The 24,064-nt window shown below is 43.6% G+C and overlaps 1 protein-coding gene across 24 annotated transcripts in view; it reads right to left on the bottom strand.

The window, feature by feature from the left end:
• Positions 1-24,064, bottom strand: part of LDLRAD4 (low density lipoprotein receptor class A domain containing 4) — a 386,066-nt gene that overhangs the window by 167,342 nt on the left and 194,660 nt on the right. For 21 of the 24 annotated variants that reach the window (XM_038526019.1, XM_038526024.1, XM_038526003.1 and 18 more), the window contains one exon: positions 9,377-9,517. Coding sequence is in view for 17 of the 24 variants with exons in the window: in XM_038526003.1 (XP_038381931.1) it covers positions 9,377-9,517 (141 nt within the window). In the remaining 7 variants the exon portion in view is untranslated. Of the gene's footprint in view, positions 1-8,728; positions 8,802-9,376; positions 9,518-12,984; positions 13,113-17,681; positions 17,800-24,064 lie in introns of those variants that run through there. The other 3 variants (XM_038526023.1, XM_038526018.1, XM_038526025.1) reach the window with 3 other exon arrangements.

Genomic DNA, 24,064 nt, shown 5'->3' on the forward strand with positions numbered 1-24,064 from the left:
TGGGAGAGAAACGAGACGATGCACGTAAACAGCTGGCACTCAGTAATGTCAGCTCCCTGCCCAGCTTATCCTACTCTTGGGGCTGCAGGACTCGCCCCCCCCGCCCCCCATCAGAGACAGGGAGCAGCGTTTTAATACTTTATGCTTGAATGAGGGGGATAAAGCACATGGGAACCAGAAGAGGGTAAAGAGGGTCAGGGGGTCGTGTGCATTCCATTCTTTGGCATCCGGGATGAGGAATAGTTGAGGCAGGGAGGGATCTCACAGTGTCTTAGCGGCCACCTCGCAAGCCGTATTCCTGCTAAGTCTACGCTGAGAGACACGGTTCTCTATGAAGGGCATGACTGAGGCAACTGGCCAGAGTTTTTTTTTTTTTTTTTTAAAGATTTAATTTATTTATTCATGAGAGACAGAGAGAGAGGCAGAGACACAGACAGAGGGAGAAGCAGGATCCATGCGGGGAGCCCAACGCGGGACTCAATCCCGGGACTCCAGGATCAGGCCTTGAGCCAAAGGCAGGCGCTAAACTGCTGAGCCCCTCAGGGATCCCCAACTGGCCAGAGTTTAATGTTAACCGTATATTGGAAAATAGCACTGTCTCAACATTACATTTTCTGGCTTTGGGGAACTACGTTATGGTTATGAAACTGTCTTTTTCTTAGGAAATACACATTGAAGTCTTTTGTTTTGTTTTGTTTTTTTCACATTGAAGTCTTTTGAGATAAAGTCATGATGTCTGCAACTTACTATAAACTGGTTCAGAAAAAACTCAAATGTCAATAGGTAGAGGCAGAATGATAAAAAAAAAAAGGATAAATTGTATAGTTTTATTCCGTTTGAAAATTATTTCAAAATGAATTTTAAAGGACAGCAGAGAAACAGGGCTACAAATGAAATATTTTATTGAGCATTTACTATGTACCAGGCATTATGATAATTGCTTTGCCTGTTTTATTAAATCCTCCAAATAACCCTTTGAAAGGTAATACCGGTATTATCCTCGTCACTCTACGAGTGAGAAAAATCACGACAGGGAGAGATTAAGCAACTTGCCAAAAGGTACAGGCAGTAAGTGGTGACCCCAGGATTGGAACTCAGGACCGGGTATTATACTTTGTATCTTAAACGATTGTAGGGCTAGCCTGGGAACCTAATCACAGTTTATTTATTTATTTGTCCTAATCACAGTTTATTTTTTTAATTTAATTTTTATTTTTTATTTTTTAATAAATTTATTGTTATTGGTGTTCAATTTGCCAACATACAGAATAACACCCAGTGCTCATCCCGTCAAGTGCCCCTCTCAGTGCCCGTCACCCAGTCACCCTCACCCCCCGCCCTCCTCCCCTTCCACCACCCCTAGTTCGTTTCCCAGAGTTATGAGTCTTCATGTTCTGTCTCCCTTTCTGATATTTCCCACACATTTCTTCTCCCTTCCCTTATATTCCCTTTCACTATTATCTATATTCCCCAAGTGAATGAGAACATACAATGTTTGTCCTTCTCCGATTGACTTACTTCACTCAGCATAATACCCTCTAGTTCCATCCACGTTGAAGTAAATGGTGGGTATTTGTCATTCCTAATGGCTGAGGAATATTCCAGTGGGTGGGGGGAGGGGGTGACTGGATGGCGGGCACTGAGGGGGGCACTTGACGGGATGATCACTGGGTGTTATTCTATATGTTGACAAATTGAACACCAATAAAAAATAAATTTATTTAAAAAAAAAGCAGTAGAAGTCTATCATGCTATTGGTCACAGAATAAACTAACGTAGGCTTATAGTCGGGTTAGTTCGGATGTTTATGGGAACCCAATATATATTGTAATGATATACAATTTGGGGGGGATAGACGTTACTGTCATCTCTTTCTCTGTCCCATCACGCAGGCTGCCAAAACGGTATAGATATTTTCAACTCCTCAGTTCCATTAGCAGGGTGTATGGCCATGCAAACAGAAATTTATCCACATCCTCTGGTCAGACCAGAGTTTTATAAAATAATCACATTCATTCATTCATTCATTCATTCATTCATTAAGCAAACACATCCAGGGCCCATGAATCGCAGGCTATATACGCCATGTGCTATATGCTGTCTAAGCCACGCACTATTGTGGGCACCAGGGCTCCCACAGAAACCCTTACAGTCCCTGCTCACCGAAGGTCATGCCTACAGCATGCTGCTAACAAGTAGCAGAAGAAGGACACAGGGCTCTCGATTTAATTCAATAAATACTTCTCAAGTGCCCATAACGTACAGTGCATGCCATGTTAGGAGTATCAGGGCTTCCAAAGATGCCAGCACATCCGCTGCCTTCAAAGGGCTTAACGTCCATGGGAACTAGATTTGTACACGTGCAATGACCAAGCACAACAGACAGCACCTAAGGAAGGGCACCGCGGGCTGTAGGAGAAACTGTTTCTGGCTTGGGGGCGGGGGAATCAGAGGAACGGTGACTAACTTGATATAACTGGCAGGTGGGCAAAACACTTAAAAGGACACCAAATGAGAAACTTGTCTAGGGTGGAGGGAAAAAACATCATTACTTCAGCTTCAGATGCTTGGGGTTTAGGAGGCTTGGAAGGGGCCCAATGAGCAGCTGGATACATTGGTCTGGGCTGGAGATAAGAACACGGGCATGGTTTTGACGCCCATGTGGTGTCTGGTATTACCCACGCGAGGGTGAGGAGTGAGAACTGTGAACCAGGGCTGGCACCCGGGCGACAGAGGGGCTGCCAAGAGAAGTAATAGCTCGATGTGTGCAGAGACCAGTCAGGGCAGATGCTGTGACCCCCCCTCCCCCACCAAGGGAACAGAGGATTGCAGAAAGGAGATGATTAGCTTTGTCACCCGCAGAAACTAGTACAACTAGAAATGGAAAGAAGCCCACTGGACTAGGCCGTGAGCAAGTACCCCGGCAAAAGTAGCTAGGAGTTTGGTTCTCAGGGATGCTGAGGCGCCCTGCTTACGTAGAGGCCAAGCCAAGCTATGGTGCCCAAACTGAGGGCTTCTCAGAGGGAGCTGGAGAGCAGAGTACAGCCCTGAGTGCGGCAGAAGGTGGTGGGCTGAGAGGTGCAGGGCTGTCAGAAGCTCAGAGTGCAAGGGAGATAAAAGAAGGGTCAACCGAATTGAGGTGAGGGAGCAGGAATGAGGGAATGAGTTCATGAGGCTCCTGGGTGCTGGGGAATCAGACACCCTTCACTCCTGGAGTTTCACGTTCACCCCAGGCCACTGGGGATCCAGAATCCTAGAGAAGTCCTGGGAGTTGGGTCGCCCAAGTGCAGCAGAGGGGGTTTCCCCGAAGGTTCCATATATACATCAGATGTGTTTTAATTCAGCTCATAATGACACATTAAAGAAAAGCTCATCGATCCCCTATGAAGGGGAATAGGGAACTTTCTCTTTACATGGAGACCAATCCTATATGACATGCACTATATGGTAATCGCACAGTGGATGGGGAGTTCACTCCATAGAAGCATCCCCACCAATAAATGGAGAAAAAAGTGCAGAATTAGCTCACGACTATTTTGCAACCCCTCCTAATAATCATCACACAACAGAGAGACAAGCAGACAGGGTGCCTCTGGGACACCAAGAAGACAAGAGCGCCAATGAAGCCACTGTACACATGCAACCTCCAACCCTAAGTCTCCCCAAATTGACAGGAATTAGAGGGGACAGAGGAGCACATGTAGTGACTTCACGAGGAAGCGGAAGGCAAAGCCCCGAGTATGGAAATCCTACAGAACAAACCACCCAGACCCTTCCACGAAAAATCACAAGACGTTACGTAGGATCCTATAGAGTAAAAACACTCTTAGGGAGCCAATCAATCCATCACAGAGTAATATTTGGAACCTCTTTGGATTGTCGTCCAAGCAAACTGTAAACAGAACAAAACAACGTACACGTTAATAAGACAACTGAAGAAATTTGAACGCTGACAGGATATTTCATGATGGTAGTAACTGGTAATATTTACTGAAATAACTACAGGGAAATAAAAGGAAAGGCCTGGTCTTTGCGAAGCCTGGTTGTGGTTCTCTGCATGGTTATGAGCCTGGGCCCTAATATAAAATACTTGGTGTTTGCTAAATGTATTGTGGTCACCACTTCACAGTATACATCAGTCGGGTCCTCATGCCGTATGCCTTAAACTTGCACAGTGCTCTACGTCAGTTCTATCTTAATAAAACCAAATGAATGAATGAATGAATAAACAAACATACTGGAGAGGTGGGGAGTTGGTGGCAAAGGTGAATACAGGCTAGTAAAGCTCGGTGCCTAAAGAGGACTTGAGCCGAGGTGCCAGCCCGTCCCGCTGGGGGCGGCGGGGAGAGGACTGTGAGAAGAGTTGCTTTGGGAAGAAAGACACTCGACTCAGTTTTTAATATGTTGATTTTTTTTTAAAAGATTTTATTTATTTGTTCATGAGAGGTGGAGAGAGAGACACAGGCAGAGGGAGAAGCAGGCTCCATGCAGGGACCCGACATGGGACTCGATCCCCGGTCTCCAGGATCACGCCCTGGGCCGAAGGCGGCGCTAAACCGCTGAGCCACCAGGGCTGCCCTAATATGTTGAATTTTATATCCTTTGGCAATTACCCTAAATGGCCTTGGGCCGAAAAAAATGTCCTTCTTAAAAAGTCCGGACATTACCATCCTGGCTTAATTGGGTACAACTGTATTGGCTTTAGATCGTTGGATTTTGAGATTCGGTTTTCCGAGAGCATCTCTGGAGAAAGAAGCAACTTGCCTGCCCACTGGGGAGGGAGCCCCTGCACTCCCCACTTTCCCTCGATCCCCTCAGTTAATTGGCAATTCCACCCGAAGCTGAAAATGAAAGTTGTTCTGAGTCACTGCTGGCTTCGCTTCGTTCCAAATTTGGGCTTTGCCCTTCGGGTCAGGGGCTCCAGGGCCGTGGACGCCTTAGCTGCGACTGCTTAAGGGTCATCTGCTCCGGAGGGCGCGGCTGTTCCAAGGCCACTGAGTTGTGGCTTCTGGAAGTCGGGGGAAGTCCGCTCTCCCCTACCAGGATGTGGTGTAGGAGGAGCCACTCAGCCCCGTAGTGACGGGAGGCAGAGGTCACGGCAGGTCCCGGGGCAGCGTCCCCTCAATGGCCGGTGAGCTGTGGGGCTCCCCCCGACAGCGCAGGAGACCCGCGGGCCGCCCCCTCTCTGGAGAGAGGACTTACTAGCTCTCCTCCAGGGTCCAAGCACCTTCCTGGCCCCGTCCTCCCACCACCCCTCATCCCCCCTGGGGCCCCCCTCCTCCCGGCCCCGACGGCCCCAACGCGAGCCTCTCGGTGCCCCCGAGCACACCCTCTCCAGAGAGCTGCTGTGACTCCTACTCCAGCCACGCCAGTTCTCTCTAACCCACTGAACCACAAAATACTCGAGCTGCTGAGCCCTCACTACCCTAGATTCATATTTATTTTCCAGCTCCCCTACTTGACTACCGCTACCTTGATAAACAGGACCCGTTTTCCTTCATCCCACACAACTCCCGGCATAACAATCAAAAGAGGCGCTGAGTAGTTTTATTTGTAAATATAATAACTTGCATAAAAATAATCTTATTTTTCTATGCAATAAATAATTTCTATATAATTCTATATAATTTGTATTTTTTAGTGCTCAGGAATACAATAGTTTGATGGAGCAGCCAAGAGAAAAGAGATGAGGAAAACTGGCAATTTAGGCTGATGGCATTTTTCCTCTTCTGTAAAAAAAAAAAAAAAGAGTGCATCCAGCAAAGTTCTTTTTCCTGTGAGGTAACCAACACCAACCAGCCTAGTCCTCCACGTCTATGCAAACCCTTTGAGGGGTTTAAAGGATCCCTTGAGGATAACAGGAAAATAAACCAGCCTCAGTCAATGGATAGCCTAACCGCAGTTAGTGAAGTAGACAAGCAGGTGAAACCACTCAGTCCAGGTTCCAAAAACATGTTTTGAAGGAAAAAGCTGCTTACAGCCACTGTAAGTGCCTCCTTTATTATTGGCATCACCGACTTCGCAGTAGCATGTTCCTCCTCACCTTGCTTTATACTACATTTTAGCAAATATCAAACGAGAGACAAATATGACCAAAACACCTGACCATGGCGCAGGCTCGCAGCCAATAATACTTCAAATTCTAGCTCATCTGGAAATCCGGAAGATTCCAGGTTGCTTTACCATAAGCACATCAAATCACAGAACACCGAATGTTTCCTACCGGTGGGAACAAAGCAGATCAAGTAAATGAATCTTGTTCTTGAGTGGGCACCAGGAGAATGTACCATGTGCTTCTCTGGACTGTGACATTTTACAGACAAGAATTCCTGTAAAACTTGAAGTTCTCAAGGCGGAGAGGAAAGACAGCCTCATCATCAGAGCTGGGACTCTGTGAAGGGCGTCCGTCCGTCTGCTGTAGGGAATGCGTTGGTAGGTCCATTAAAACCCACCTTCAAATGGAGAGCCGCTAAGCCTCATTCCAATCATGAAATGGGCAAAAGACATGAACAGAAATCTCATTACGTAGCTATTAACAGGAAGTGACACATCCTTTGTTAACTCTATATTCTTGCCCAGTAGGGCAAGTAGGGTAGGGGGAGGAAAATATATTCATTATTAGATCATCTGGCGTCAACAAAGAGCAGGAAAGCTACACCCTTTCCCAAAGACTCTTGACAACAAAGAACACACCAGCAACAACCAACCCAGAGCCAAGTGTCCCAATGTGACAAGTGAGCTCTGCTCCCCCCGGTGTCTGTGAAGAACTGGGAGAAAGGTGTGCAAGAGGGGCTGCTGGCCAGGTCAGAGCAAGCTGCCCTCAGCTGAGCGGGGGACAAAGTAGGTAGGAAACATCTAGAATCCATAAAGACAAACTCACCTTTGGACACCTGAAAAATCCTGTTACATGTGAAGAGTGGCCCTGGCATTGGAGACAGAGGATACGAGCCACGACGGTCTAGCACCCCTAGAGGCGGCCGTACGATGAATAGGGATGATGATACTGATGCAATTATGCAGACTGTGCGTTTCACGTAATTATCTCACTTAAATTCGCATTGTGGCCTTACACAGCGGAGAGCTATTCCTATTTCGCAAATAAGTAAACCAAGTCTTAAAGGGGTTTAGTCACGTCCTTAAGCTGGAACTTGAACCCAAGTCAACTTGAAGCCACAGCCATGGTTTGAACCTTTGTTCTTAGGTCTCCTGGCTTTTGTCTTAATCTCGCATTTTACCTACAAGGACATGAGTTTTAGTTATATCTGAACAGGAGGGACCGACCGCTTGCCAACAGGATCTTAAGGTTCCTATTAGTTTGATAAACTTTTGTAGCTACCTGCAACGTCGAGACATTTATAGATGTCACTTCTTCACCTGGCTTGGAGCAAAATGAAAACATTCACACTGTTAAAAATGAATGAAAAGTATTTGAAAATAGGCTTTAAAAACCAGAAAATACTATTAATGAGAAAGGAAGAGAGGCGGGAAGAAGGGAAGGGGGAGAACGGGGAGGGGAGGGAATTCAATACAATAAGAGGACTGCAGTTGAACTGTCCTAAAGTGAAGGAGAAACACCTTCAAGACACAGAGAAAATTCTGCCAAGTGCCCCAGGCTAGAGGGCCAAAGGTCTGGTCGGCCTGGTTTTCACACAGAACTCTCCAATCCCATGAAAAAGTAGCACAAAATTGTAATATTCTCTCCATAGTTTACCATGTAGTGTGTTTGCTGTTACTCAAGTCTAGACAAACAAAATGAGAAATTGCCTTTACATTGTTCTTTTCCTTCTAAGACCCACTGGCTTAAGTCTAGTTGACCTACATCAAGTGCTTAGGACTAGTAGCGAGATTCTGAGTGATTTATGACCATCCCACTTAGTCCTCACAATACCCTTTTCTATCATGTTCCATTTTGCAGATGAGCTCACAGAGCTGCCCCATTGTTAGGTGAGTGCCTGGGCCAGGATCCCAACCCAACAGGCAGACAATTCACTGTAGGGACCAGGCAAGTGGCATTATGCAGATTATTTTACGGATGACCAGGGCTACTCAATTATTGCTCCCGACCAAGATGTGGTACAAGAGCTTTGAAAACATCACCATAGACACACATGGACCAAACACCAAGAAAGCATGTCCCTAACCTTAAATTAATTGTCTTCTCAAAGTATAGATAGACAACGGTACTCTGAGAACCCTCAGTGTAAGAAAATGCAAATTGACACAATGGAAAACCTTGAAGAGAACTATTGCACCATCAAGACTCTTGGATTTAGTAAAAGCATAAACAACAGACTTAAAGCTCACTAGGCATGGTCATTTTCTGAGCTTGCCTTCGAGATAAAAATACAACAGGAACAGAGAAAACCATTCTTTCAGAGTCTCCTCCCATTTCAATAGTACCAATATCTACACAGTCTGAAAGCCGTAACAAAAATTTTAAACCCGTAAATAAAAAACAAATATAACTTCTCAAAATAACGTCAGTAAAACTGGGGAAAGAAGCTGGATCCCCTCAAATGATTTCAGTTGGGCCCCATGAAGAGGAGCACGCATCCCTCCTAGACGTGCTGTTGTAAAGACGTTTTCATCCTCAACCCACTTCCCTGAGCTTCAGAAAACAAGTTTCCTAAGAGAAGTCTGGCAGTTTTTCAAAGCTGACTTCTTACTCCTTCCTCTTCATAAAAACCATGAGATCAAAACATCAGTGAACTTCAAACTCTGATTTCACCTTTTCAAGAAACGCTCAAAGCCTCCGCCTTGCGATTCACACATGTAAACACCTTAGTGAGCTTGTTTTCCATCTAGTACCAAACAGAAAAACACACGGTCAGAATCTTTTTCCAAGTCTCATATAAAACTTTTCTATTTTCTTATTTTAATTACATGATCAGTCATGAACTCTCTACATATCTTTCTTTGCTTATTTAAAATCATTTTTTAAATTATTATTTTAAATTACTCTAAAAACTTTCTACGAAACTAACACGAATACTAAACCGATACATTATTTCTTATAATCCAACCAGTGTTTCTTTTTTTTTAATAATAAATTTATTTTTTATTGGTGTTCAATTTGCCAACATACAGAATAACACCCAGTGCTCATCCAACCAGTGTTTCTAAGATAAATAGGCAAAGCCTATTCTAAAACACAGCACCATGGTCCATCTCTGAAAGTAGAATGGATTTCCCACTTTTAGACATACCATCTTTCCATACCGAAAAGAAAAAAAAAAAGCATTCCCTCTGTGAAAGCACAAAATCTCTTTTCTTAAGCCAAAATCAACACCCTCTCCATTTCTCTATGACCCCACCTCCTAATTATTTCAAAAAACAATCCAACTTAATGATACCGAGGTAAGTAGGAGGGACTTACAGTTGAAGATGCCAGGAGGTGGGTGCTCAGTCACCAAGAGGCAGTTTTCTTCATCACTGTTGTCCCCACAGTCGTTCTGTTGGTTACAGACCAGTGAACCAAGATACAAGCATTTCCCGCTGGTGCAGGTGAATTTGCACTCTGAAAAAGGACAATAGAGAGCATAAAGTAGGCGATGCAAGCTCCATGCTCTTTGGTTGGTTTCCTTTCCCTTCCCCATTTGCGTGCCATGGTAGTTTGGGAAATGGGTCTGCATGCAGATCCCCCAAAAAAACTGAACTCAGAGAGGGCTATCTATGAAATACGCATGACAGCGTCCAGGGGAGCTCTGGGCCTGCTAGACATCACTCACCCGTGGTCATTGACCCACAAAACGAGTAACATAGGTGCTTTCTTTCCACAACTTGCCCCACAAAGTCAGAGATATGGGGTTCCTATGTTGCTTGAAAACATCTGTGGCAGTTTTCTAAGCCTCCAAGAATGTGGGGAGCCTCAGAAGCAGCAGCTGGGGGTCCAGCAGAACTTGAGATCTCAAGCTTAACAAAAGGAGGCTCACATATTTTATTTCCAACTGTCACTGGATGTCGTGAAACTCGGGGCAAAATATTTAGCCTCTCTGGTATTCATTCATCTCGTGCCTAAGAAACAGCAATTTTAATAGTAGGCGGGGGTAGCACTGATTTTATGATGTAAAACGTAGGAAACACCTGGGGGCTCAGTGGTTGAGTGAGCATCTGTCTTTGGCTCAGGTCATGACCCCGGGGTCCTGGGATCGAGTCCCACATCGGGCTCCCTGCATGGACCCTGCTTCTTCCTCTGCCTGTGTCTCTGCCTCTCTCTGTCTCTCATGAATAAATAAATAAATAAATAACATCTTTAAAAAAAAACATAGGAAAATAATGTGTGTTCTCTGTTACCTGAGAAACATATGTGCCAAGGGCCATGTGAGTAACTTAAAGACTATGATGAAGCCCAGCCCATATCTTTGTAGGCCACACTGAACATGGGATCCCTGAAATCCCTACAAACCAATATATGAAACTGGAATATATACTTTTATAAGACTTTGAAATAAATTTGCAAACTTAACACATTACTGTCAATGTAAACATTTAAGGATAATGGAAATTACACAATCATATACACACGGGCACAGAAATAGCTATGTGCATCTTACATTAAATATCACCTCGCATTCTGACTATGAGCTTTCTCCTAGGAGCACCCACAAAAGCCAGCAGAACTCTTACGCTATGTACGAGTCAGTGGGTAGAAAACAAAACGTCTGGAAAAGCATCCCAGACCCCTGCTCATGTTGACTATCACACCCTCTTCATTTCTCCCCTATTTCGTCTGCCTAGAACATGGGTGGCAGGCATGGATCAAATCCAAGGTCCCTTCAATGCTAAAATTCCATTATTAAAATAAAAGACTGGGCATCAGCACACCGAGGCCTCCTCCAGCTACGCTAACAACAAAGAGGGCTGCAAAGAGAATAACCCCTTTACCTGTTGCAAAGAGACAGAACGTAAATCCTCAAAGTATTTCTGCGACCCCGTATGAAAGAGATACTCGAGTTCCCCCATTTGTTTGCATTTTCCTAAAAGAGCCTAGAAGACGCCAGCCCTCCCCTTGACCTAGTTTAGAACAGCAGGTGAACAAAGCCCAAATGCACGTCCTACAAGTTCTTCACTGGCCACAGTGTCCAGGTTAAAAAAATTTGTGCACTAAATGTGATCCAGGCCACGTGGTAGGAACATTGCTGATGCCAAGTGCTCTTCCCATAAGGTACAAATGTTAAAACCCAGCTGTTTGAAATCACATTTATGAAGGGGCTTTTAACTCAATGGAAAAAAGGGACGTCAAGAAAAATAATTTATTTTTCTTCCCAAAAGAAATATTAGAGTTCGGATTAATACCAAACATGAAAAGGACATTAGCCAAAAACAGGCTGATGATGTTGAAATGGTAATTGGAATAAAGGGAATGTTAACCTAAATTGAATTAAACTCCAACTAAAGAATTAACCATTGCTGTTAGACTTCCACGTTCCAGGTCATGTGGAACCTTAAACTGACAAGAACATGGAACCACACCCACACTTCACTCATGTCAACTTGTTCAAGCGAGGCCCAGTCCAGAGAACAAAATGTTTTCAAGGAAATGAATTATGTGATTCATTCATTTATATCATCAATATTTTGGCCCCTTCTCTGTTATGTGCCAGGTATTAAGACATGGAAACACAGAGATGAAAGAGCAAGTCCTCTTCCAAGGGCTTACAACATGAATTTTTTTTTTAATAATGTGAGAAGTGACCCATAGATTTTCTAACTCTTTCCAAGGACTTATCTTTCTTTATATCCTCCACATCTAGGGTGCTGCCCAGCAAGTAAAAGGCACTCGGTGAATCACATATTATTGATGATATAAATGAATGAATCACATAATTCTCACTTCTTAGATGATACAAACATCAATATCAACCCACAGAATTTCAAACTCAAAAAATCTAAATCTTCTCAATGTTGAGTCACTAGCTAGATATACAACCAAAGGCCTTTCCGTCACATGGCCACTTGAATCAAAACAACTAGATTGAAATTTGGAATCTCTTGACTTCCGGATGTGATATAGAAAATACTAGAAAATTGCTATGATGCTATTAAGTGTTAAAGATTAATGCTAAGGCTGGAATGAAATTGCTAAGTAAAACTTAAAAACTCTAAAGTGACATAACTGGTATCGACAGAGGCAAGCTTTTAAAATGTATTTAAATTCAATTTAATTAACATATAGTATATTGTTCGTTTCAGAGGTGGAACTTAGCGACTCGTCAGCTGCTCATAATAACCAGTGCTCATTCCATCAAGTGAGAGGCAGGGTTTCTTTTTCTTTTTTTTTAATTTATTTTTTATTGGTGTTCAATTTGCCAACATATAGAATAACACCCAGTTCTCATCCCGTCAAGTGCCCCCCTCAGTGCCTGTCACCCAGTCACCCCCATCCCCCGCCAAAGAGGCAGGGTTTCAACTGGATCCTGACTTACAAGGCCGTCTCCACCATACGTTGCTATCCAAAACTCCCGTGTGTACAGACATGAGTAGTCCGCTAATAACCAGTTTCTTTTGATATTTGAAACTAAGAACCCTAGATGCGATGCTCTGACTTTAGCTGTGCATCTTTCAACATTTCTGATGTCTGAGCCCCAGCCCGAAGAGTTGGTCTTGATGGTCCAAGGTGCAGACTGGGCAGTGGTTGTCACTACAGATCCTCAGAATGACCCTGATGAGCAGCCAGGATGAAGGGCCACTGTCTGAGAACATTAAGCCCCCTTTTTCACTAATAGTATTTTATTACAATATTTAGTTGGTACTTGCTAATCTACTAAAAACTTCTCTCTTAAAATACGTATTTGGATGATTCCTGGACATTAAGGTCCGGTTGCTAAAACTCTGTCCTGCCAAATGGGTATTTCAGAAGATCCGGAACACAGGTGTGAGCAACCCCCAAACTACATACTGACCCACTAACGACAGAAAACATCCCCAATGAAATAAAACTCGAGAGAGAAAGAAGATAGAAGAATAAAAATAATGTTTTCTTACTATATTTCATTCATTCTTTGTGGAACTTGTTGGGTATTTCTGCCAATTCTGAAGTTGAAGGATATCAAATGTTTAAACATTGGAAATATTTTGGCTACAAATTCATGGTGATTTGAGATGTGTAATACTGGAACGGAATACAAAAAGAACAACGCGGGAACTTATTAGTTTTTCCTTCAGGAGCTATAGACATGATTTCAAAATCTGTAATACTTAAATAATCCCTCTTCTTTAAAGTCGGGATTTTTTAAATGAAGAAAATGGTATTCCATTCTGCCATAACTCTGTTTCTTATGAAAAAATGTTCTGAACTGCTAACAGATTTTAGAATCACTTTACATATATACTCTTAGTAATATAGAATCTTCTCCAAACTTAAGGGCTGCTGTAGTTTCTCTACGTTCCTACATAAAGCTTTCTGATGATTTTGTGACTTTGAATTGTCACAGCTTCATAACTAATGCTGAGACGGCCCTAGAGACACAGTGGCCCAACCTCTCAAGTCACAGATGAGGAAATAATCCAGAGAGAACTCCTGATTTACCCAGAGTCAAAAAAATGAAATCCTTGTAATGGAACATAAAGCCCAAGATTTCTATCAAATTGAGGGGAAATTATTTTTTTTGTACTGAATATCATTCTAATTATATACAAACTAATAACCAGTTGGAGCATACCATGTGAGAGAGGAAAAAAGGAAAAGAATGATTCTATGGATCCCAAACTTACATACAAAAAACCCCCCACTATATTAAAAACAAATTAGGGGGCACATCGAACTAGCTCGGTTAGTACAGCATGCAATTCTTGGTCTCAGAGTCTTAAGTTTGAGCCAAACATTGGCCATGGAGCCTATTTTAAAAAAGGTTTTTTTAAGGACCAGTAGCTTACCAATTTTATACTTTACACCTAAACTTGGACAAGCTTCAAAGATAAATGCTCAATCTTGAATTCCAGGAGGACAAACTTGTATCTCAGAGATGAAAGTTAATCCACTTGGTAGAGTCAACATTCTATTAGTTAAAAGACAACAAAAGCACTTGAAAGTTGCTAAGAGAGAACAGATCTAAAATGTTCTCACCCCAAAAAAGGAAGTAATCAGGTGACCTGGCCCGGGTGGTTAGCTAATGTGATAGCAGTCATCATTTTGCAATACGTAAATGTATCGAATTAACATGTTGTACACATAAACTCTTATGATGTCAATCATGTCTCAATAAAGCTGGAGGGGGAGGAGGCAACAAAAAGTTGTTCTCAATTTCTCTACACCCTTTTTTAAAAGCCTTGGTTTTCACAGATATAATATCTCAGTCACAAAATAAGGACCTATATACGGTATTACATCACAGCTGTAAAACCAGCCTTTTCTGTGAATTGGCAAAGTAGTCTATGATATCTATTTCTGTTAAAATTCATATAGCAACATCGACTCATTCAGTTCACACTTCTATCATTCACAAACCTGAAAACTGAGAGTGATTCCGGCTCCAACATTTTTGACATTAAAATCTAGCATTTGCTCTCAGTCAGTAATTTTCTGACATCAAAATCTAGGATTTTGCTCCTAGTAAAAACCAGGATTTGCCTTCTTAATGTACCTACATTGTGAATAACAGAGATTAAACTTAGCTGTTAGCAACGTAAAGGTGAAGAATTAATAGGTCTCCAAAATTAGTATAAATAATTTTACCACAACCAACCTAAGTTTACATTTCCTAGCATAGAGATGACAACAATATGTTTATTGACTTGTATACACATCGCCTACTCCCCAGCAAGGCACAGGTCTACCTACCATAAAAGGAAAAGTTCAATAAAAATGAAAAACAATGAATAAAAGACAAAAAACATGAACCAAAAAAATGCAAGGGAAAAGAGAAAAAAACTTTGTGACTTAAGAGAGCTCTAGTAACTGGCCATTAAATTAAACTCCAAGCAAAGACTCAGCCACAGAGACAAGGAAACCAGAGACGTAGATGGTGGTGAGCCCTCGCTAGCTGATAACGGTAGGCATCCCGATTAATCAGAAACAGACTTTCTCCTGCTTCAGAGACTTAAAAGTGCCCGTCACTGTTATAAGGGATGCTATACAACAGCACGGAAGCTATCGCAGGTATCAGTTTTGTCAAAAAGTGAAAAAAAAAAGGCTCTGCATATGGTTATTTCCTTTACCAGCCTTCAGTGCATTGAGCGTACTGGACTAGTTTCTATTAAGGAAGCCAGAATGACAGCACCAGAAAGTAGTGATTTAGTGAATTATGAAGATAAGACTTTGAGAATCCTCAGAAACGGAAAACTAATCCTTAGGGCTATTCTTCTCAAATGTCAGCTTCTGACAGCACGCGAATGGCGTAAGGATGATAATACGTATATTCTCCTACGAAATTTTTTAATGCAAAGAATACATTTTGAGTAAACCTGTAAGAGACATAGCATCTCACATGTTAGCAGCACTGATCTCTTTGGAGATCTGAGGGAAGAGATCTGCAGAAGTTACGTGTGCCTCACCTCATAGCACATGGTCACCTACCTGCACAGCAGGTGGAAAGTCCAATGTAAAGACACTATCACTGATGATGCCCTCCCCTCCCTCAGAGACAGAGCCAACTCTCCTGGTTATAAATTTGGAACAAAGGGGAATTTAATTAGAAGGTTTATATTCTGTATAATGAATTAAGTTACCCACAAGCATTTAATAAAAATTGTATCTTAAGTGTTGCTACTGAAACCATGCTGTCCTTCAAAAAGATGAATATGACATGATAAAAGGATATTGGCTCATATGGTAAGATTAACATAGAAGAGCCTCCCATCAAAGATAGTAATAAAATTTTTTAACTCAATCCATTTTATGATATGGCTTATCTTTCTCACTAAGGTGCTGAAAAGAAGATTTTAACGTGTCTGAAATTATCTGAGAACTATAAATGAAAAATATGCTCTTAAAATTCCAAGGTATTTTCGGGCTTCACACTTCTAGTCCTACGATTACCTCTTAGTGCGACTTTAAACATTGCCCAACTTTCATCAAAAGGCATTTTAAAGATCAATAAAAGCCGTTTTAGATCTTGAATAAGCAAACAGCACTATTTCTTTTTTTGTGTTTAAAACCAATGAATGAATGAATGAATTTGTTTCTGTGTTTTTCTGTATATAGAATGTCAGAAGGTATTCTTACTAACTTAGCACAGCACTAGAGCCAAGCGGGTAAAAGCTACCTTAAAACACTTTTTTAAAAAAGATTTTTATTTATTTATTCATGAGAGATAGAGAGAGGGAGAGAGAGAGAGAGGCAGAGATACAGGCAGAGGGAGAAGCAGGCTCCGTGCAGGGAGCCCGACGTGGGACTCGATCCCGGGTCTCCAGGATCACACCCTGGGCTGAAGGCGGCGTTAAACCGCTGAGCCACCGGGGCTGCCCCTACCTTAAAACACTTTGAGGAACAAAGTGTTCATCAATATATGCAATGCACCCGGGAAAACAGTTTGAAAGGATGCTGCTCAAAATACAAACAGTGGCAACCTCTGGGTGCTAGGGTCATTACGTAATTCATGAGTTCTTTGACAATTTAAGTATGATTTTATAATCAAGGAAAGTATAAATCCTATTTTAAGGGGAGAAATCTCTGTGAAAATCTCTGTGAAAACAGATTTATTTATTTATTTATTTATTTATTTATTTATTTATTTATTTATAAAACAGATTTAGAAGGCTAAATCTATCGCAATCCTAACTTTAAAGGCACTAATAAAGTACCCAATTCCCCATGGCATCATCCAAAGAGAAACCCAGACAGACAGCTCCAGCCCCGTAAGGATAAGCACTATTTTAGTTACACCTCATTTCATAAAGTGCATATTGACCACCTATCATGGATGGAGCAGCGGTGGCCGAAGGGATACTGGCTAGTTGGCAGTAACTGCAAGGGGAGTGGTGAGTGGAAGAGGCCCGAGAAGGCCTGTGGGTCACTGGACAAAAAGCTGCTTTACTCGGAGACCTGAGGCATTAAAGAATATTAAGCACATGCACAGATGTATTCTGACATTTTAAATTATTCTCCTGCAGTCCGGTGTGTTTAAGAGCTTGTGTGTGTTAGAGAGAGAGAGAGAGGGAGAGAGAGAGAGACACAGGTAGAGGGAGAAGCAGGCTCCATGCAGGGAGCTCGACGTGGGACTCAGTCCTGGGTCTCCAGGGTCACGCCTTGGGCTGAAGGCAGGAACTAAACCATGGAGCTACCCAGCGATCCCCCACACCGCCCTCTTTTCCTATTTTCAGTTTCTCCACACGTCATTTCCATCTAACATTATATTTAAATATATGCATAATCTTTTTCCCCCACTAGAATATAAACTACACGAGGGCAGGTAGAGATTTCTGTCTGCCTGGCTTTACTGAGGAATTCTCAGGGTCTGGAAAAGGACCTGGTATATCGTAAGTATTCAGTAAATCTTTGTCAAATAAATCAATGAACAGAAATAATAGCTCATCCAGTGGTTCTTATAGGAAACACAATTAACTACTGGCATCCCTTTAGTGAAGAAGGTTTTCTCTAACTGAGCAAATACTTCTTTTCTACTCTTGGGGTAGAGAAGAGATAAAAAGGAGATAAAACACAAATATATTACTAGCAAATCATGTAAGATTTTTTTAAGGCAAAGAGTGAGTCAAAATTATAAGCCAAAATAGTTTCTGATTACCTGTGGTCTTGTCTTCATTTATGGAATTATTCTCTCCCTAGTGTTCAATGTCATAAATATTTAGGCTTTTTCCATCTGTCCCTTCCCAGTCATCTGGCCTAATTCCTAAACCACAATATTCTCTCTCAGTGCAGCCTTGTGTGTTTTGGAGAGAAAGCCCATCGTCTGGCTAGAGCATTAGACTGTTTGCTCAGGAAACAGCCAGCTCCTTCCCTGGCAGCTTCCGGCACCCTGAGAACTGGGTGTGGACACGGAGTTCTCCACCTGTTTATTTTTTATTATTTACAGACAAGCTCACAGGAGCCAGGGAGTAAGACAGGTATTCATTGATTCACAGTACTGCTGACTCAGTCTTGTCCTCAAGTCGATCAGAGCGAGTTATTTTCTCCTACTTGAGTAAAAACTGCTCACTTTCTTGTCTTGAGCCTGACAAGGCTGTCTGCCTGGGGTCCTCCAACTGCCACACGCCCCTTAAGAAACCTCCTTCTCTGAAAACTTACACCATCCGAGACCTCCACAAATCCAACCTTGCTAACCTCAAAGCGCAATGGGGAGATGGCTGTATAAACTCCTGTGTTCTCTGCCTGCTTTAGCCAACCCACACTGGAACTTTGAGATGCTACCCTTATACCTTTTTAATAGTTAATAAGATGCTCTACCGTAAGGAGAACTTCCCTTTCCCCAGTTAAAGAAGGTTTGTTACCTCTTGTTTTGTCTCATTTCCCCTACTGGTTTCTTGGAACCCCTTTTGTCCCCTCAAATAAACTTCCCACTTCAGGCCTTATTCATCCCTACTGTCCTCCAGGATAAGTTGATGACCTCCTATCCATGATGGTGCTCACTCCAGTCAAGTCTTTTTTAGTTTTTAAGATTTTATGTATTTATTCATGAGAGACACACAGAGAGAGGCAGAGACACCGGTAGAGGGAGAAGCAGGTTCCCTGCAGGGAGCCCGACGTGGGACTCGATCCCGGGACCCCAGGATCATGCTCTGAGCTGAAGGCAGATGTTCAACCGCTGAGCCACCTGGGCATCCTGACTCCAGCCAATCCTTGAAGCTCCTTTACAACATACATGACCCCAGAGATGCTCAATGTCGGTTGATGTCCAGAGGAAGATCTTCAGATCCTTTAAAATAAGGGTCTTTGGTTTCCACAACTAATCAAATCCAAAGCTGGGATCAATGTGAGTGAAAAGCCATTGCCATGTCCTCCCTCAAACGCCATAGTTTAGAGGGAGAAAAACTAGCGAGCAGGGGAACCCTCTTGGCTCCCGCTGGCCCAGGACCAATCCTGCCTTGGACAGGAGCGACGTGGAGGCTGCAGTGCAGCCCCGCACTCTACTTCCATCCATGGCTCTGTCTGACTGGAGAAAATGACCTATTCCTGACACCTGAGACCAGGTGAGAATCTCAAGTTCCACAAAGACAAGACATTTTTTTTTTTTGTCCTGAATATGCTCATTTCAGGCCTTTGAATTTCTTTACAGTTCCATGCACAAATTAAGGACTTCCTGAATTCTTTTGCCTATTTCCCCAATCACCAAAAAGAGACTATTTCTGGTAGACCTAAGAAATTTCAAAACAATCTGATTAACAACCTGAACGAGGGTCTTAAAACGCACCTTCCGCAGTGGAGCGCTGGTTGATAGAACTCTGACCCTCCGCCATTAGCTAGTGTGTCGCTCTGCTCGAGCCTTCCCTGAGGGCGTGCCCGGGTGGAAGCCCGTCCCCCTTGTGTGGTAGACCTGATAGCATAGGACACAAGACCTCTGGCCAACAGTTGCTCTTGGTCATCTGTCCTCAAGCCTCTTCCTATGATCCCTCTGCTCCAACCTTCATGGAACTGTGTCTCCCTTTAAAGGCTAGATTTACTCTCCGCTGTCATCTGGCTACCCTTTTGCACCCCTGCCAACAGAATGGGCCTCAGACACCACCAATGACCTATCCAAGGACTTGCTCAGCGTGGAGACCAGGTCAGCTGGACTGATAGGCAGTGAACCATCAGTGGTTCCATAAGTGCAGCACACGATGAGGACAGCTCACGCGGCTTCCCAAGCCACCCGCCTCGGCACGGAGAACTCACGTGGGTTGTCCCTCCAGCTCCAGCTTTCCTGCTGAAGCCAACTCCATTCCATCTCGTGCCGTCCTTAATGGAGATAGAGGTAAACGGTCTCACCTTAATAACCAATCACACCCTCCAATATGGTCCTGAGGTTACCCTTTACTTGGTAAAGATTTTACTTATTTGAGAGCGAGAGCGAGAGCGGGAGTGGGAGCAGGAGCACACATGCACTGGGGCAGGGACAGAGGGAGAGAAGCTCAGGCAGATCCCGTGCTGAGCGGGAAGCTCGACCCCGGGCTCGGTCTCGCAAGCCCATGATCACGACCTGAGCCAAAATCAGGAGGCAGGCACTTAACGTCTGAGCCACCCTGGTGCCCCCTGAGGTTACTCTTTAGCTTTCTTATCTCCAAACTCCAATTTCTCCTATTTGTCCACATTACCGGAAAGAGTAAATACACTAAATGGACATGGAGTGGAGTTTTAATGCTATTTCATAGACACTATAGGAGCTTTTCCCAATACTATTTCTGTACAAACATTTATAAAACAGACAAAAATAAACGACAAATGTGGCATAGAACCCGAGTCCCCAAGTATACACCAAAAGCAAATTCATAAAAAAGAAACACAAACCAAAGTAATTTTTCCGTATATTTAAGTAAAACAAAGCACTCGATTTAAAAATGTAACCCTCCTGATCCACACCCAAGACTGCCTATGTTCCTTGCTTTTTATTTTCTACAGCACTTAACACCTTTTAATAAGTCCTACAATTAATTTTTTTATATTGTTTATAGTCTCTGATCGCTAGATTTTAAGTTTGTCTGAATGTAAGACATTTTTAAGGTAATGTTTAATGTTATTTCCCCGAGGCCTAGAAAAATATCCGGCATGTAATAGGTTCTCAAAAAAAAAAAAAAATGCTGAATGAAGGAAAGTTTATTCTATCAAGTAAATAGGTATTTATAAATCATAGATAACATGTGTCTCCTCTACTTTAAATTATTCTATATGTTGGCAAATTGAACACCAATAAAAATAAATTTATTAAATGAATAAATGAATAAATAAATACATTCTTCAATCTACTCCGATCACATTTAGAATATAGTCCATACGAGGTAGGAGTATAGGACTCTTCCTCCCACAGTGCTCCTGACCACCTTTACAAACCCATTTCCCAGCTCCTCTGCACATCACTCTGGAAGCCAGACGCACCACAACACGAAGATGTTCTCAAGCACCCTGTGGCTTTCTATCACTGTGCTTTGGCGCACCCTACTTCTCCTGCCTAGAATGCCTTGTTCTTCCCACCCCTTGTCTGACAAATGCTTACTGACCTTTCAGGAGAAAAACTTAAAAAAAAAAAAAAAAAAAGCCACGTCTGTAAAGCCTTCCCCAACCTCTCCATGCCCACTATGAGAAACTACCGCTGCCTCTCTCTGTGTTCCCATGGCAACCAGCACATCCCTCCAGTCCCGTGCTTGTCGTGCTGCTGTCATTGTTTGTCTGTCTGTCTGTCTGTCTCACCCACTGGTGAGACCTCGACCTCTTTCCAGCCCACAACACACCATATCTTTGCATCCCCAGCATCTAGCAGGGCAGGTGATTAATAATTGCTTGGACTTCTATTGAATCCAAAGCGTGGGGAGGGGAAGGGAAGAAACAAGCACACTTTGGGGTTCAGTTTTGTTTCTTTTACTTGTGCCTGAAATCTAGGCTTTCACCACAGATATGTAAGTTAAAGGGAAAGATGTAAGAGACGCAGAACAGTTTCCCTCCACCGGTTTTGTGTTGAATCGGAAGGGTCCAATTGTCTATGCTGATTTAAGCTGTTAAATCGAAAAATAAAAATAAAAATAAAAAAACAAATTAAAAAAAATAAGCTGTTAAATCGGTGTAAATCCTACAAACTATCGTACGCATCGTCTCTCCACTACATGTCCAAAATTAGGAGCCAATAAACACTACAGGTAAGTGTAAATACAGATGTTTTCACACTGAGAAAATCCTACACAAATTCTACACCAAAATTACAAAGTGTCAATGACCACAGGTTTCCTATGAGATGAAGGACACATGAGAGGGGCCTCATAAGCAGGACTTTGGACAACCCTTCAGGTGCGTGTGCGGGGACCAGCCCTGTAAGAGGTGATGCTGGGAAAGGAGTGTGGCTCTGGCGTCCGTCAACCTGCTATCGAGGACTGACAGGCAAACGTCTGTAGTTCTTTCTGACGTTTAGAGGCTTTGTTTTATCGCATTAATATTGGTGTCATCCTAGCGAGTTACCACTTGTCTAAAACTCTGACGATGTGGGGCCTTTGGGGAAGAAGGCTTCCGATTTTAAGGCAGCTTAGGAAAAACCCCACTTGCCACATTTCCCACTGAGCTGTGACTTCAGCTGCTCCTGGAACTGGGAGGGCTGGGCCCTGGGTGCTCACACTCACTCTTTCCCCTGCATTCCTTACAGCTAATCCACTGTTTCCTCTTACCTGCAGGAGGCCTCTGCTGGTTTCTCCACAGCCTTGGACAAGTGTCAACCCTCCTATTTTATTTTATTTTATTTTATTTTATTTTATTTTATTTTATTTATTTTATTTTATTTTATTTTATTTTAAAGATTTTCTTTATTTATTCATAAGAGAGACACAGAGAGGCACAGACACAGGCAGACAGAGAAGCAGGGAGCCCAATGTGGGACTCGATCCTGGGTCTTCAGGATCACACCCTGGGCCAAAGGCAGGTGCCAAACCGCTGAACCACCCGGGCTGCCCTAGCCCTCCTATTCTTCACCTTCCCCCTCAGACTAACCAAAATGCAAGCAATCACCTTTCCAACCTTCGTGTCACCAAACACCAGATGCCCTGACCCTTTGCTTTCTTTGCCCCCTACTGCTATTCACCTGATCATTTAGCACCTGGTCAACACCACTGTACGCCAGGCCCTGGTGTTAGAGGCTTCCTGCACGTTACCTTAGATGAGGAAGCTGATGCTCAGGAGGCTCCACTGAGCAGATGGCCACCTGGGGAAAAGCCGGAAAACAACTGCTTGCATGCTCAGTCTCCCCTGCTCTGTGCTCTGGGCCCCCAGGCCCACAACAAGCTATGGTGTGCAGACCAGAGGTGGAGGGGCAGGCAGACGGGGCTCCTGTGCCAATGGTGTAGTCACAGCATCTACAGACTGGAGGAGAGTGGGGCAGAGCCTAGGCTCATTTCCTAAATCCCACACAACCTCCCTGTCTATCTACTGCTTCTCTCCAGGACACGAATGGCCTGGAAATAAGTGTCAAGCCGTAGAGAAGTATCCTCACACATGGACTCAAACACTCGTGCACAATCACCGTGCCGCTCCCCGCCACACAGTCAGCACGGGCCCGAAAGGCAGCTTGACTGTCTCATCCTGCGCAGCTATCCCATTCTACGGAGATTTTTAAAAAAATTAGTCTGTGGTACTAAATGCAGAAAGATAACCTCTGATCCTATTAAAATATTCAATGATTATTTCGCTCGATGGCCCTGGAATGCTTTCCTCTGTGTAATGTGCAGGAGGGCTATGTAGGGGGGCTTCCCCGTCCTATCACCGCACTCCGGGGCTGCCCTGGTGAGAGCAGCCTGCCGACCTAAGCATCTGCCAGGCTGCGCTGAGTTCCTTGCACACTTGGGACACAGAGGCTTGACCTGCCTTCCAAAACCAGCGGAAACTAACATTTTGTATGCTGTCCAGAGTATTCTAGACTGAGTGCCGCTGCATAGTTGGCCCCTGCCCGCTGCAGACCCCCGGAAGGGTGCGTCCGGGCTGGACGGGGACTGCTACGTGTTGTAAGCTGCGCAAGGAAGTTCTGCATCGGGCTCCAAGGCCTGAACGACGCCGAGCTTGGATTCCTCTAGCAGAACAGACATCAGAGCTCAAATGTGCTTTTGGGAAACTTACCTGCAACTAAGACCCATACTCTTTATTTCTGTGAAGAACTAAGGTGTTAAAAAGACCTGCTAGGTGTGTCTTAAGAACCTCCCCCTCTTTAAAAAAGGTTCTCAATCTTGTGGCACTTTTTCTGTTATAGATCACGAGTGTGGCAGCTAGTCAGCGAGGCACAGACAGCGGTTTGTGCTGTGACGGGGCGTGCAGGGCGGCGCGAGGGATCTGTCCTCCCCCAGGCAGGCACCACGTTGACGCAGGCATCTCAGCAAGACCACCGCACCGGCGTCTGTGTATGGGGGGCCTATGTGATGTGCACCGCAGCGTGTCTCCAGCCTTCCACCAGCTGAGGACGGGGAACGCTAGGGCTGGAAGAAACACTAGGAATTGTGTGATTTCCAACCC

This window comes from Canis lupus, chromosome 1 (assembly GCF_011100685.1).
Source record: "Canis lupus familiaris isolate Mischka breed German Shepherd chromosome 1, alternate assembly UU_Cfam_GSD_1.0, whole genome shotgun sequence".
In the NCBI taxonomy this organism is placed as follows: Eukaryota; Metazoa; Chordata; class Mammalia; order Carnivora; family Canidae; genus Canis; species Canis lupus.